Source organism: Alligator mississippiensis, chromosome 8, assembly GCF_030867095.1.
Source record: "Alligator mississippiensis isolate rAllMis1 chromosome 8, rAllMis1, whole genome shotgun sequence".
In the NCBI taxonomy this organism is placed as follows: Eukaryota; Metazoa; Chordata; order Crocodylia; family Alligatoridae; genus Alligator; species Alligator mississippiensis.
In genome coordinates, this window is record NC_081831.1 from 23,649,048 (window position 1) to 23,665,202 (window position 16,155).

The 16,155-nt window shown below is 51.0% G+C and overlaps 1 protein-coding gene across 13 annotated transcripts in view; it reads right to left on the reverse strand.

Annotated features, from left to right (window-relative positions):
- DNM2 (dynamin 2) overlaps positions 1-13,953 on the reverse strand; it is a 52,805-nt gene extending 38,852 nt beyond the window's left edge. For 7 of the 13 annotated variants that reach the window (XM_059732349.1, XM_006265582.4, XM_014606261.3 and 4 more), the window contains exon 1: positions 13,678-13,952. In XM_059732349.1, coding sequence (XP_059588332.1) covers positions 13,678-13,838 — 161 coding nt within the window. In that variant the 5' untranslated portion in view covers positions 13,839-13,952. Of the gene's footprint in view, positions 1-13,677 lie in introns of all 13 variants that reach the window. The other 6 variants (XM_006265580.4, XM_006265579.4, XM_059732346.1 and 3 more) reach the window with 2 other exon arrangements.
- Positions 13,954-16,155: the final 2,202 nt, after the last annotated feature.

A 16,155-nucleotide genomic window follows, 5' to 3' on the forward strand; every position in this document is an offset into this window, starting at 1 on the left:
CTTCTTCAAAGCCACACACAGGCCATTGTTATGAGCCCTTCCCAATAGGACCAACTGGGTTTCCTACAAACCGCAGAGTGAGACAAAGAGCTGGCGCAGCTCCTCATGGCTCCAAGTGACTCATCCCCCCGCCCCACTGGGTGCGAATGCAAGTGTGCGGTGCCATTGTGTGAGACCTCTGTGCTGGATTCTTCTGCCAGGAAATGGAACTGTACTGACATCAAGGGGGAAATGGAACTGCACTGACATTCAAGAAGGATTTGGAGAAGCTTAAGAGAGTCCAGAAAAGAGCCACTTGTATGATCAGAGACCTGAAGAGCAAGCCATACAAGGAAAGGCTGACAGATATGGCACTGCTCAACCTAGAAAAAAAGAGAAGACTTCAGGGGATTTGGTGGCAGTTTATAAATATATCAGGGGCTAGGCAAGCAACTATGCACCAAAGCGGCCAGGGGAAAACCAGGAGCAACAGTCAAACTCCTAGAAGGTTTCAGACTGGATGCAAGGAAAAACTTCTTCATGGTTTGTGTGACTAGACTCTGGAATACTCCCAGCAGGGGTGGTGCAGGCACCTATCCTGGAGATCCTCAAAAGGAGACTGGATGCACACCTTGCTGGGGTTATTTGACCCCAGCAGTCTTTCCTGCCCAGAGCAGAGGGGCTGGAACTGATGATTTCACAAGGTCCCTTCCAGCCCTAAACTTCTGTGAATCTGTGCCACAAGGCTTCAGTGGGGACCATCCACCCTGGTCTGCCATAGTTCTCACTCCAGCAACAGGAGCAGGAACTGGAAAGTGTCGCTGGCCAGAGCAGGAGGGGGAGAGGGGTGTGGGGGACAGAAATGCAGGTTTGCCAAGTGGCTCTTTTCTGTCTGGCACTTGCGATTCCATTCTGTTTAAAACAAGGTGGAGAGAGCGGCCAGCTGGAAGGGACTGGAAGTCTCTTCACACGCTCACTGGGACCAGAGTGATGCAATGGCCAAGGCCGACATCCTAGGTGCTGTATAAAAGAGCTAGAGGCTGCCCCCGATCCCAAGCAGCCTTCACTAAAGGAGTGAATTAACTGATCTCTGCAGTAAAGCGGGCAGGGACACACATGACACTTCATGCTGCTCTAGTTGCTCCCTACCCCCTTTCTGTTACATGCATCAGGACATTTTTAAGCCTTCCTCAGAGGCACTGGGTTTGGCTGCAGCCCAGAATGGGGATGGTGACTGGGTTGTGCCAATGATCCTGCTGGGACTCAAACCCAGACAGTTTAAAGCAGTAGTTTTCAACCTGTGGTCTGCAGATCCCTGAGAGTCTGCAGACCACATCCAAGGGGTCCGCCAAAGATGACTACGATCGAAGTGTGTGAATACCCACTTACAATTCAAAGAGGTCCACACCTCCATTTGAAATTTCTGAAGAGGTCCGCAAATGAAAAAAAAGGCTGAAAACTACTGGTCTAGAGGGTCTTGCCCCTCTGCTCAGGGGGTCAAAGCAATGTGGCACTGGGAGTGAGAAAGGAATGTTGCCCCCTGATCAGATTGGTACAGACTGGGGGGGGAAGGGTTTGCCTTCCTCTAGCAGGGGGAACAACCTCTACCTGGAATCTCTTAAGTGCACGTTACCAACCTTTTACAGCAGGGGGATGTTGGCTGTCATAGTCCCCTTGCTTTCCCTGTGGCAGGGTTGGGTGCGATGTCTGGTGTTGCATCAGGGCTGATGGTAGTTTTAGAAAGAGTTTAGATAATGGACTTGCCTGAGGTGGCTTGGACAGGGCTGATCCTGCCTCAGGCAGGGGGATTCACTCAATATGACCTTGGGAGGTCACTTCCAGCCTGGCAGCTCCATGATTCCATGAAGGAAAGCCCCTCCCCCCCCGGTATACCGCTTATATACCTATGGTACTTAGCAACCCATAGGCCAGCACTACAGATGAAAGGGACTTGGGGGTAATGACTGACCACAAGATGAACACAAGCCTTCAATATGATGCTGCAGCTAGTAAAGCAAGCAAAACACTGGCTTGCATCCATAGATGCTTCTCAAGAAAATCCCAGGACGTCATTCTCCCGTTGTACTCGGCTTTGGTGAGGCCACAGCTGGAGTACTGTGTCCAGTTTTGGGCTCCGCAATTCAAAAAGGATGTGGAGAAGCTTGAGAGAGTGCAGAGGAAAGCCATGTGCATGATCAGAGGTCAGGAAAACAGACCTTATGATGAAAGACTGAGAGCCATGAGACTCTTCAGCCTGGAAAAGCACAGGCTCAGGGGTGATCTGGTGGCCACCTATAAGTTTATCAGGGGTGCTCACCAGGATCTGGGGGGAACTTCTGTTCACCAGAAGGCCCCAATGGATGACAACATCAAACGGTCACAAAGTCCGCCGCAACCGATTCAGGCTGGACATAAGGAAGAACTTCTTTACTGTCCGAGCCCCCAAGATTTGACGTAGACTGCCACCAGAGGTGGTTCAAGCACCCACTTTGAACGCCTTCAAGACACATTTGGATGTTTTTCTTGCCTGGATCCTATGATCCCTGCTGACTTCCTGCCCCTGGGGCAGGGGGCTGGACTTGAAGTTCCTTCGGGGTCCCTTCCAGCCCGAATATCCATGAAATCTGTGGGTGCCATCTAGCCTACTGGTTTCCCCATACAGGTCTGAAAATTTAGGAGACGGGGAGTGACAATTAACACTGCCACCAATTTCAAGTTTCTGGATATACAAGGAATCCCAAAGGTCGGATATGGCTCACGGGACAGGGGTTGAGCACCACTGGCTTACTGCAACCCAGTCCCCCAACCACCAAACACTGCAATAGCATCTGCTGAGGGCAGGTAATCATCCTCACTATGGAGGGAAGTCAATGGTAAACTACTATCCCATAGTAGTGGTGCATGTCCATGCCCAGAGTGCAAGAGGGATAAAGACACACTGGGAAGGAGTTCCAGTGGGACAGGCAGGGACACAGAGCTACTGTCATGTTAAACATGCCCAACACTGCCCAATTTCACCCCTCCCTTGGTTTTTTCCCTAGATAAGATCTGTGCTCAGTGCTGCTAGTTAGCAAGTCTGTAAAGCTGGACCTGGTACTTTCACAGACTCGAGTTAGACCAGTGTGCCCTGTCACACTGCTGCAGGCTGAGCGCAAACACCAGTGGAGTCAGCAACAGGCTGGACTAAGTTGACCTGAGCCCCCAAACGTACACTTCATGCCCGAATCCCAGGCTACCACTGGGATTGACATCCATATCGGTAGAGGCAAGACCAGTCTAGGCCTATGTCTACTGTGGGTGGTTCTAGGCACTCATGGCATAGCAGTGCCTGCTTAGGCCCATTCATGGCTCTGGCAGGCAGGGGGAATCTGCAGCCAGCACCTTCCCCTGGCCATAACAGGGTCAGCGCGACAGAGTGAGGAATCCATAACATAAGCGTCAGGAACAGTTCCCCCCCAGCTGGAACACAGGAGCCAGCAGGACAAGGAAGCATTTTAGACAGTGAAACAGACCAACCTAACTCCAGTGAGACTTCCTCTCACCATCCTCCCTGCTCCCAGACCAAGTCCAGGTAACACACCATGACTGCAGTTCTCTGGTTCTTGGCTAGATGCACACGATGAGACTCATGTGCAAACATTCCTGAGAGGCCTTACCCCTGCCCCCACCTCAGGGTCATTAAAACCCACTCTTTGTGCCCTGTTGCAAGACAGCACAGTAAGACATGAAAGCATCTGGCAGGCCCTGCTCTTAGTCTTGCTGCCCACTTCTTCTCTTACCAGAGGCATCTGGGATCATTGTCTCATCTCTAAATACTGCAAACCTATCACGCACCCTGATGCTGGAGTCATCAGGGCCTTGTGGCCTACCCGATGCTCCCACCAGTGCCAGTTCCCCCTACAGGCATTTAGCATCTCCACAGCCTGTTCCCAGAGCTGCTATGGGCATCATGGCTTTGCAAAGAACAATGCTCAGGGGTACCAGCTCACCTGCCTGGCCCTGCCCTCTGGGGATGCCCTAACCCAGGCTTCTGGCCAGCAAACAGACACTGCTTGAAAGGCCAAGGTGTGCAGGATCAACTCCACTGAAGCCAGCACTCGGGCCCAGTCCAGGTCGTTCACAACAGCCCATAGCAGCAAGAGGCTTTTAGCTGCAGCTCTGTCCCTGCCACAAGCCAGTGGGGTCACTGCCTCAGCACACAGGTTTCAGGGTGGAGGGTCTCATCTCCTGGGAACAGCCTATTTCCTCATTTGCCCAGTGTCTTAACACAGATAACAGAGAAAAGCTTTGTAACCTGGGCAGTCCCTTCCACACCTGCTTGGCACTGCAGCTGGATTGCCAACTCCCCATTACAGCCCTTGATGCATACTTTACTCTTTCCAGCTGCAAAGACCTGCAAAGACCCAATATGCCAAGCTACATCATTCTGGACAGTGCTGTGCTAGTATGAGCACTGACAGCCTTTGCCTGCTGCATGGGGAGCAATGTAGCCCAGAGTTCCCATCTAACCTCCCGCTGGATTTCACCTAGCTGAACAAGCAGCCAAGAGCTCACTGCTCAGCGGCCATGCAGCAAGGCAGGAACCAGGGGCATGAAAGTGACCTACACACCTTCGTTTTACAAGGGCAGAGGAATAAGGCTAGACAGCACAAACCTGTTCCCCAAGAAAGTTTCCAGGTCAGAAAGGAGCACAGCCTAGTCATGCCCTAAGAATGCAGGACAGCTGGCTGCTTTGAGGAGACTCCATGGGACAGAGGACACTGCCACCACTCCATAAAAATTGCCTCTTGTTTAGTGGCATGAATGCACCTATGCAGGCAGGGGCCACAGGTTGACCTTTGTGAGGCAGAAAAGCCAGGTCTCTTCCGGCAGCACCCACAACTGCCAAGTGTGGGAGTGACACAACCCAAGGGCGTTGCCATGTTCCGTTGGGGTCAGGCAGGCTTATCTTGCTGGCAGCCCTAACAGGAGGCCTCTTATCCCCAAAACAATGGAGGCAGAAGAGACACGGGCATGGCCAAGGCCCCTTCTGCTCACAAGAGATCTGCTAGTGTCGAAAGGGCTCTGCCGGTGAATTGAGCAAGGCCGTATCCCAGCCATGGAGGGAGGGGGAAGGGCTGGGGAAGTGGATCCTGGTGCTCCCCTGGCCTCACTGCAACTACACAGGCCTGACGACGGGCTCTCGATCACCGAGCCAGGTGACAAGGGCAGAGGGCTGCATGCTACAACAAGCACCTGCCCTTGAGGTCTCTGATCCCTTGCTTGCAGGAGCCCAACTCCAGATGTGTGCCCTCTCAGGCTCAGGCCTCCTGCACTGGTTTCACATGGCTGTTTGAACCCATAGTGCTGCTTATCTTGGCAACTTCCTCAAAGCCAAGGCAGCTCCTGCTCTTCCTCCTACAGCCAGATCCTTCCCACACCAAATAGCTCAGATTTCTACTACACACAGACACACACACTTGCTGCACAGCTTTAAATGAGCCGGCTCACCTCTGTCACCACTTCCTCCCCAAAAGAGATGACATTTCCCTCATCAAATCCTGCCCAGTGGGCCCCAATCCCTGCAAGGTACCATGCGCTGTGCATATGGACGGCTTCCACCTGCTATGGGGAGCTAACAGAGGGGCAGGCTGACACAGGGTTGGCCTGTCTAGGCCTTCCACCCAGAGGAGACAGAAGGCAACTCCAGACAAATCCAGAGCTGACTTGGTCAAAGGCTGTCCCTGGTTGCTCAGCTGTATGTGGGCACCTGCTCAGCCAGACCAGGGATGCTGGCTGCATCACCCCTGTCTCATAGCAGTGGGCACACAGGCAGGCAGGTTTTTACCGCACCAGCCCAGCAGGCTGCCCCAAAGAGCTCAGGCTTCAATATGGCTCACATGGCCAGCACAGCCTCTCCTCACCCCTGAATTTGCCCTCCCTGCACTCAACCAGCTCCAGGCTCTATCAGGGACATGCTGCTCAACTAAATGATATTTCTCCAAGCACCTAAGCCCACCGTTGGCTCATTTGATGCCACTCTCCAACTGACTCCTCTTGCCTTCTGAATTTCCATTGCATCAACTCTGACATAGGTGACTAGGTTTGAACCAGATCTCTGGGCCGGCTCTCAGCAAACTATGTACCAGCAGACAGTAGCCCCCCCCCCCCCCCCCCCCCCCACCTCCTCAAAAGAACAGCTTCCCAGCAAATGGGGGGGGGACTGAAATGTGCTATCGCCATCTTCCTGGAGGTCTCATTTATTCGTACTATTTGCTTGAGGCTGGAGTGCTGAGTGCAGAGTGTGCGGACAGGTGCTGCCCAGTCCATGTAGTTAGGAAAAATGTGAGACACCAGAAGCCTCCAAAACACAACAGAGAATACAGTGGAACAGGAGCCAGGGCACTGCAGAGTGCTTTGTTTTGAAGTTAAAGCACTGTGAACTGAAAGCAATGGATTTTAATTCACTGAGGACTAGGGCACAGGGAAGGAACAAAAGCTCTTTTCCCCTTGACTGATTGCATGTCACGTGCCCACAGTGCAATTATTCAGCTTTGTACTGTACTTTTGCCCCCTCTGCTCTCTTCAAAGCTGGTCACAGCCCCATGTGGCTATTTTACCATGCAGGAGAGTAAAATACAAGGCCTAATGTGGGGAGGGAATGCAGCACTATTCAAGAACCCCGAGGCTGCAGCTTTCCATCAAGGCTGGACACAGGGAAAATGCTGAGAAACCTCAGATCTGCCGCCTTCCCCAAGTTCACAGTTGGTTTTATTTACAACCCCCAACAGCCTTGATAACATGTTACCAACAAGTCACAATGCCCCCATTGACAAGGGAGTTGAGGAACCCAATGTCAAAGGCTGGGCCTCCCAACGGCATGCATCACAATGGCGCCATTGTGTACCCAGCTCCCAGCAAGCCAAGGCCCCACGACAAGTCAATGGGTGAATTTGATGTCAACTGAAACGTCTTTTACGTTTCCTACTTATGAGGATGCTGCAGCAAGGGCTGTGGCGTGCTGGGGTGTGGGGAGAGAGACACAGAGCCTTTAGCACATCTGCACTGACATGACAGGGGCTTCACAGAGGGATGAGTCAATAGACTGTTCACGAGGATGTCACCAGGATGAGCTCTCTCCCTTTGCGCTTCTCCCTGGGAAAGGCCCTTCAGCTGAGAAGCAAGACAGTAAAGCTTGCCTGCGAAGTCCACAGTGCTTCATGACAGCCCTCACATCTGAAGAGATGCAAAGGGATGCGCTGAAAGTCAAGTAGCTGTTGTCACCGTGAGTAGGCTGAAGCTCAATGTCTCATGCAGAGAGGACCCCAGGGCTTGTCTGACCAGGACCCCTGCTCCAAACTGCATCCCACCCAACACATAGAAAGCCCACAATAAGCAATGCAACCCACTTCCTTTGCCTCCCCGTTAGCTACCTGCTAAGTCATTTCTAACCAACACGAGCTCATCCTGAGTCTGTGGCTGCATTTACCTCGAGAGCCGGACTCTCAACAAGCTTGTTTAAATTGGATTTGTTTCTGAGCAGGAAGCAGCAGAGACCTGCTGCCATCAGAGCTTGGGAACATCCTGCCACCATGGTGGTGAAGGAAACCTGGAACATCACCTTTGCCAGTGTTGCTCTGGACTGACAGCTTTGTCAAGAGACTCAAGGGTTGTGGTCCTGCCCATTCTCTGCATCTAACCACCTACAGGACAGCTCCTCTATCTGGTCCTGCATCTTGCATTTGGCAGACTGTTAACATGGCCCTTCCTCTGAGGTCATTTCCATCCACACTCCAATCCCTCTAGTTCGTCAGCTCTAATCATAACTAAGTGAGACCCACAGTAAAGGTCAAACCTAATCCTCAAGGGTGATTTCTCAGTATAAATTACTTCTTTTAATAAGCAGAGGTCATCAGCATCTCCAGGCATCATGGAAGATGGAAACTCGCATAAGAGTTGCCATTTACTGGTTCAGAACATAGGTACATCTTGCCCAGTCTCCTGTATCACACAGGGGAAGATAGTGGATGCTGAAAGGGAGCATGAACTGGGTCTGACCAGGTTTTTTTTTCACCCCAATTGTTTGTTTCTCATTTGCAGCCTCCAACATTGAAGGTCTAGGAAGGGATGCAGGAATTCTTGGGGGTGATACCTTTTATTGAACGAACTCAATCACAGTTACCTTGGTACCTGAGGTTTAAGGAAGGGTGCTGTGATACTTAAAAGCCTATCTATGTCTATCCCAAACAATGCAGTTAGCCCTAATAAAAGATACTGCCCCCCCAAAAATCTTGCTTCTTTCACATCTCCTGGAAAAGAAAAAAAAAAAAAAAAAAAAATCACAGCTCCAGCTTAGTTTCACCACTACCCTAAATGAAGCAGGACAAAGAGAAATGGTCTCAAGTTGCAGCAAGGAAGTTTAGGTTAGATATTAAGAAAAACTTACCTGAAGAACAGGAAAGCACTAGGAGCAGGTTACCCAGAGAGGTTGTGGACTCTCCATCCTCAGAGGTTTTTAAGACTTGGCTAGACAAAACCTTGGCTAAGATACAATTGGGGGTGGTCCTGGCTTTGAGCAGGGGGTTGGACTAGATGACCTCTTGAGGGCCCTTCCAACCCTGATTTTCTTTGATTCTGAGATTTGTTAGAAGGAAACTTGATCAAAAGCCAGTTGAAAGTAAGAACTTTTGCCTGTACTACCAGCATCTGAGTCCAGTGGTAACATTAGCTATTACTGCAAAAGACCGGGGGGGGAAGACAACCAAACACTGAAATGGAGACAGAAGGGGTGAGGGGTGGGGTGGAAATATTCTCTACTTTCACATTTGACCCTTCAGGCAACTCCAAACAAGCCTGATTAGTATGAAGCCACTGGGTCCAATTCACTGCTTTGTTTTCAGGCAGCCGGGGAACTTTCTGCAAACATTCACAGGGAAGTGACACCCAGAGGCCATTTCCATGAAGGGCTCCTCCTTCCAAAACCTTTTGAGAGCTCATCTGGGTAAGCTGAACTCAAACCCAGCATATGGCACAAGGGAGAGGGTGCTTTGCTGTTCAGATTTCTGGGCAAAGCTAAACCTTCTACAGTCCGGCTCCGTGTACTGGAGAAATGCAGTAAGAGCCACACACTGGATCCCTTCCCACAGGGCAGGCAGCTGCAGTCAGAGACCTGAAACTTGGATATGCGTGCATACAGCTGTCATCAAAAGCATCACGATGCCCCTTTAAGAATCCCTGGTGCATCCACACCTTGAATCCTATGCCCAGTTCTGGTTGTCACACCTCAAAAATGTGATAGAACTAGAGACAGTCTAGAGAAGGGCAGCAAGGATAATGAGTGGTATGGAGGGGCTTCCCTATGAGGTCAGACTAACAAGGCCAGATCTGTTCAGTTTAGAAAAAGCGACACATGAGGGGGCACATGAGTAGGGTTTACAAAATACTAAGTGGTGAAGTGGAAGTCAACAGGGATTTCTTATGGACCATCTTTCACAAAACAAGAACTTTGGGTCAAAACATGAAACTAATAGGTAGCACATGTTTAAAGCCAACACAAGACTGCTCTTTTTCACCCAGTGTGTCACTAAAGTGGGGAACTTGTTGCCACCAGATGTAGTGGAACCTGAGAGTTTAGCCAAATTAAAAATGGATTGGACACATTCTTGGAGGAAAGGGGCATCGGTAGCTATTGAGCATGGGAGTGAGGGGCACGGCCTCTGGATTGGACCTTCCTGGACCTTAAATGCTGGAGGCTGCAAGTGAGAAAGGAACAGGGTGTGGAGAAAACCCTGGTCAAACCCAGTTCACTCTCCTCAACAGCCACTCTCTGCCCCAGTGTGACAAGAAACTGGGCAAGGTAGACCTAGTGTGACCCAGGAAATGGCAGGTCTTATGTTTTTATGTACTGCTAGAGCAATAAACGCTGGGCAGAGATAAACCACATGGGTCCCTGCCCTAAATAGCCGACAACTGGAGTAAGCAATTAGCTGCTTCAGGGCCATTCACCCTTCTTTATTGCTACCATGTATGGTGGCTATGAAGGGTGTGGAGAAACTAACTGATTTCCCCTGTTATTTAATTCCCAGACACTTTAGCACCACTATCCTCTTCCTCTTATGATTACTACTGACACACAATAGGAGCTCTTCTTCTGGATGAGGATTGCTGAAACCATGGAGCGAAGGCAGAATTCAACACGTGCATAATTTTCCTCAATTATTAACACAAGGGCATTGCAGGAGAACAAAGTTAGTGCCACAAGATACAAGTGGAAGATTCCAGGTTGCAGAAGCAAAAGAAAAATGCATAAATGTAGTCTTATGTAAAATTGTCCTATTCAGATATGCACTGAAGCAATTCTATGGATTTCATTTAACCCCTTATTAAAATCCTCCTGATGAAGGCTTAAAAGCTTCTGAAACAAAAGCTTTTTAATTACAGTGCTGACTGTGCCCTTTCATTTTAATTAGGGGCTGCCAAAATTCCCCACTGCCAGCTATTTTTGAGGGGTAATAACTTGACCATTTTGATTCAGAGTGGAGAAACTTGGCACAGGGCTGCAGCCAGATGCAAGCCTTGTTTTACAAATGAGGTTTCAAGTGGTCTTTAAAAAATTAAAAATAGAGGAATAGAAACAGGGCCAGAGGCCAGCCCAGCCTTGCAAACACCACCCTCTTTGCAAGAGTTAGCCCCTAGCACGGGTTAACCCACGTGAGCATCACAGCGCCAACAAGCTGCGTCAGACACTGCATCACACTCTAGGCCCCCAAAGCCCGATCTTGGCTCAGAAAATTTTAAGTAAGAGAAAATGCTTCACTGCAGGAGATGCCAGAGCAGAGGGATCTCAAGCAAGCCTTCTGGCCGCCCCTTTCCTCCCCAAACTGATCCATATGAGATCATGGTGATGAAAAGGTGAAGGAATCCAAGAAGAGGGCTTAATCCAAGTCCAGCAAAAATGGCTTTTTTGGACAGAGGAAGGTATGTGTTCCAGTGAAGGAAAGCAGGGAGCAGCAGGACCAAATTACAGTCATTTTAGCTTGTCAGCAGAGATAACCCTAGGCATAAACTAGTGCTGAGTTGAGGTGACAGCAAGAGATTAGTATTATAGTTTGTCTCACGCAATCTGCATAAGATGTTCCAAAGAGCTGACAAGCCTAATATAGCCATGTGTCTGTCTCACAAGACAAGAGACCCCTGCCGTGTAAGAAATCAGTTTGGTGCATGTCTTTAAGTGTTGCTGCAGAGCCCAATCCTTGACTGACAGCCCCTTCTACACCCATCACCTGTGAACTTAGTATCTAACTGTCCTGAATGTGATAAGGCAAAGACAGAGAGAAGCAACAGGTCCCCAGTCACACAGCACTCAGAAGAGCAGGAACAAAAACCAAGACCCCTGTCCACAACCAAACCCACTGTGGGAGCCCCACAGATCACAGCACATGTACCAAGTATGAGCCCTCCACTGCCAGCCTGAACTGGAACATACCTCTGGTAAAGCAAAAAGGCCTTTTTAACCATGTTGTCCCATTCCTCACCCCCAGCCTTTAATAAATCAAGACCCCTGACCTGACCAGACTCCTGAAAGTGTGTGTGTGTGTGTGTGTGGGGGGGGGGGGGGGGGGGGGGGGGGGAAGGGAAGAAGAGACAGGAGGAACAGACACAACACAGGACTACATCCATTGCACAAACCAGGCCTGACACTACCACAAAACCTTGCGACACACAAAGAAGCTGCAACGGGGCTGGCTTGGGCTGCCATGGACAAAGAAGCAAGGGGATGTGTTAGGATCTTGGGGCAAGGTTTCCTTTGCTGAAACTGCTATTTGTTTCTCTGGTGTCACAGATGGCAAGGAAACGGCCATCCTAGATGAGCTGACCGGGAGAATGGGAAACCTCCAAGCGTCTGTGCTCATGAAGTCAGCGGGGCAGTGCCCTTGTAAGCCCAGATCTAAGCAGACAGGCTTCTGGGCCTGACACAGGCTGAAGGACCTTGCCATTACCAAGGGCAGGGAGCAGACCTAGGCTACAATGTTTGTAGCCCAGGGGCAGGCTGTGACAGGGACATTAGGTCACCTACCCCCAAAGCTACGAGCAATAACAGTTGCAGTGGCTACCACAACACCATTCTCCTTGCCCAAATCATCCCGACCGTTATCATACACCACCTAAATCAACGGTAGGACCCCTATACAGCATGTTTGTACACCACATAAGGCTCCTCCTCCTCAGCTGTCTGGGGTAATTTCTGCAAGGGTAATAATAAGGCAAGGCCAGAAACATTGCTGGAAAAGCCAGTCCAAGCACAACCTGAGTAAATGAATATGGTCACACTGCTTATCAGCTGGGGCAGCGTTTGAAAAACAGGTTCTTGCTTCTCCAGCCCTCTCATTAGGAGTTGCACCTGGGCCAATAAGCCTCTGCCTTTCTTAGGCCTCACTCACCAGCTCTCCCAGAGGTCCCTGTGCTGGTCACAAATGTCTTCCAGGTAATGATTAAAGGAATCCAGAGCTGAAGCAGATCAACAAGTGAGAAGCTGGTGAGTAACACTTCAGGAGAACTCCAGCTCTCTGGTACAAACACACACACAACCTGGGCCACCAACCCACACACATGGCTCAATTAACAAGCAACCTCAGCTATTTTTAGATTGCTGATAACAAACACCAGCCAAACCCATTTGGGTAACAAAGTGTGGAGCTCTGCTCTTTCCAATACCATGGTTTTCCAGTGTGTATCAGTGGCTGGTATCCCCCACTGCCCGAGACAGGGTGTTGCAGAGATCCCAGTTCCCCACAAAAGCAGCAGCAGAGTTTAATGCCATGCAGATGACTGAAGCCAAGCCTCTACATCGGGCATGAACAGCAGTGCCTGGGGAGACCACAGGGGTAATGCATGAAGGCAGATGTACCAGAGTAACCCCTCCCACCCAGCTGCTGACATCCCACATTGCCAGTGCCTTTCATCACAACACCACCTGAATACTCCAGTGCAGTGACTGGCCCCAATTCTGCCCCAGTTAACTTGAATGTGAAAAGACCTGAACCCACAGCAGCCCCACAGGAAAGACTGCTTTCTGCTGGGATGGTAAATGGCAGTCAGAAGCAGCTCCCCTTACTGTGCCACAGGGGAGACACTGGGGAGGAAAGGGGGCTAAAGGCAGCATCAAGAGACTCCCTGGACCCCAAGGTAAATGCCCACGGGTTTGTTAGGGGCATGTACAGCAGGCCTGTGCTGCTGCAGCCAGATCGGGGGGGGGGCTGCTCTTCACCAGCGCCAGCCTGTGCCTCTCCTAAAACCACCACTACACTACTGGCGTTAACTGTCCCACCCCCGGCAAGCGACGAAGGGCCCCAGGATTACCAGCGCCCTTACGCCAAGTACGCAGGGTCCCCAGCGAGAGGGGCGCCGCTAACGCCATCGGCGCAAAGCCCCCGGCGGCGCTATTCACAAAGCCGGCCGGACTCCCCTCGGAGGGCAAGGGGTGAAGAAGTTACGCGCTTAGTTTACGGCCACAGGGAGGGATTCCTGGGCCGCGTTACGCCGGGAGCGGCCGCGCCGGACGTTCTAGTGGCGCCGACTTACGCCAACAGCGCTGCCGCGCCCCCGGTATTCACCAAGCGAGTTTACGCGAACTCCGGCTCCGCGGCAAAGCTGGAGAAAAGGGAGCAGAGCTACGCCGTTTGCGTATCTCGGCCTGGAGCCCTCCCCTCCAGGACTCACCGGCCGACGAAGTTCTCGAGCACGGAGCTCTTGCCGGCACTCTGGCCGCCCACCACGGCGATCTGCGGCAGGTCGAGGTGGCAGCTCTGCCCGATGGAGCTGAACGCGTCCTGCAGCTTGTTCACCAGAGGGATCAGCTCCTCCATCCCCCGGTTCCCCATGGCGGCGGCGGGGCAAAGGCTCCCGCTTTCCGGGCGGCGGCGGCGGCGACTTCTCAAACGGTCCCCGGCGGCGGCGTCGGACAAACTTCCCCTCAGACTCTCCTCATCCGGATCTGGCTACGCCCCCAGCTCTTCGCCCCGCCCCCTCCCTGAAGATACGCTTTCCACTGGCCAGAAAGGCTGTCACTCTGAAGCGGCAGCCAATCGGGAGGCGGATTTCCCTGTCAATCAATAGGAGGGAGCGGGGTTGGGACGCCACGCCTATTCTCCGTACTTTCATTGGTCGCCTGACTTATCACTCCGTTCCTCCAACCAATGGAGGCCCTCGGTGGTTCGGCCTCTCTCCCGCCCCGAAGCTTTATTTTGCTTTCTCATTAGAGGATCTGCCTGTCGGTCATAGCTCGAAAGAGCAAAGCGGGGCACGCCATCACGTCAACCTCTCCTTCGCGCACTTTCATTGGTCTAAGGTTCTGCCACTCGACCACAACACCCAATCACTGGGAGAGGCAGGGCTTTCAAGAAAAAAAGGGGACTGACTTGTCAATCATCGTATCGCATAATTTGATTGGTCCTTTTGTTCCACTTCCCGCTCCTACACCATCCGAGGGTGAGCGCCCTGGGCGGTGAAGTCCATTTTACCATATGTATTCGTGTAGAAGTCACCCCAGTTGATCTCCTCCATTGATCCTTACAGCGCCCGTTACCGTATATCTCCACTCTACCGCACTTGGCACCGTATATCTCCCTCTAGAAGCATCACGAAATTATGCTACCACATTTCACCCTGGCAAAGATCATCCTTGGCATGCCCTGTGCTGCTACACCACTATGCTAGGACAATTTTTCCCTATAGAAACATTGTGTGGGGCAACTCTGGCAAACTGCTGCCTTCCATGACCTTACTGTATTCTCTCAGTTATAAGCTCACCGTTTTCCTGAGTAGCAGCCCAACAGTGAGGTATTCATAAGCAGATGCTGTCTTATGCAAAACATGAGTATCAGTCTGAGAGAGACCTCAAGGTCTCCCATAGCTCACCCACTGCTCAGGCCACAGCCTTCTGTGTGCTACAGCCTGCTTCCAAGGAGGAGGGGAGGGGGGAATGATTTGGAGGGTGACACCCAACAGTAGTCTTCAGCCTCGGCCACAATTAATTCCTGGATGTTGCATTGCTAGGCTGCATTCACCTACTGGGTGCAGAGCTGTTTATTGCCCACTGCCAGCATCTGCTCCCACCTCTCCAATCTGCTGTTGCTGTGTAGTAGCTTTGCGGGGAAGCTGGAATCAGACTGGTTGCTGCTTCATTAACAGACCTGCAAATATCCAGATGGCCATATGACAACTTCCTTCTGGAACACATGTATGTTCAGAGCTGGATTACTGAGAAGACTTTGTTAGCCTCATTATCAGCAATGTCACTGTCCTCTGCTGTAGCATATATCGCAGCTTGATTTCTCTCGGGGTTGCTGCAGCAGTGAGGCACAAAATGACTCTGTTTCCCATGGCCCAGGCATCTTTGCCCATCCAGTGAGCATTTCTCTAGCTGGCTTTTCTGCTGCTTCCCATAGTACCAACATTGGACTGCATCCTCTGTTGGCCTGCCTTCATTCTGTCTCCCGGATCCCCTTTAAATTGACCCTGTTCTGCACCAGCAATTGTTCCGAGTCTCTTGTTAAGATAATTTGGCTGCCCTTGAAATTTGGAGGCATTTGTCCAGAATCAGATTGGCGTCTCACATAAAAACATAAGAACTGCCATTTACTGGGTCAGACCATACATTTATTGTGCCCAGTCTCCTGTGTCACACAGCAGCAGAGAGCAGAAGCTGAAAGGAAGAGTTCACTGGGCATAATCAGGGTTTTGCTCCCTGTTCTTTGCTCCCTTGCAGCCTCCAGCATTTAAGGTCTGGGAAATTCTGAATCAGAGGCTGTGCCCCTCATTCCCATGCTCAATAGCTACTGATGCCCCTTTCCTCCAAGAACATGTCCAATTCCTTCATAAATCTGGCTGAACTCTTTAGTTTCCACTGCATCTGACGGCAACGAGTTCCCCACTTTAATAACACACTAGGTGAAAAAGAACTGCCTTGTGCTCCTTTTAAACTTACTATCTGGTAGTTTCATTTTGTAACCTCTAGTTCTTTCCTGATGAGAGCTAGTCAATAATAAGTCCCTATTGACTTTACCTTCACCATTTAGTTTCTTGTAAATTCTTCTCATGTCCCCCCCCCAAGCATCTCTTTTCTCAACTGAACAGACCTGGCTTTGTTAGTCTCTCCTCATTGGGAAGCCCCTCCACACCTCTGCCTTTCTCTAGCTC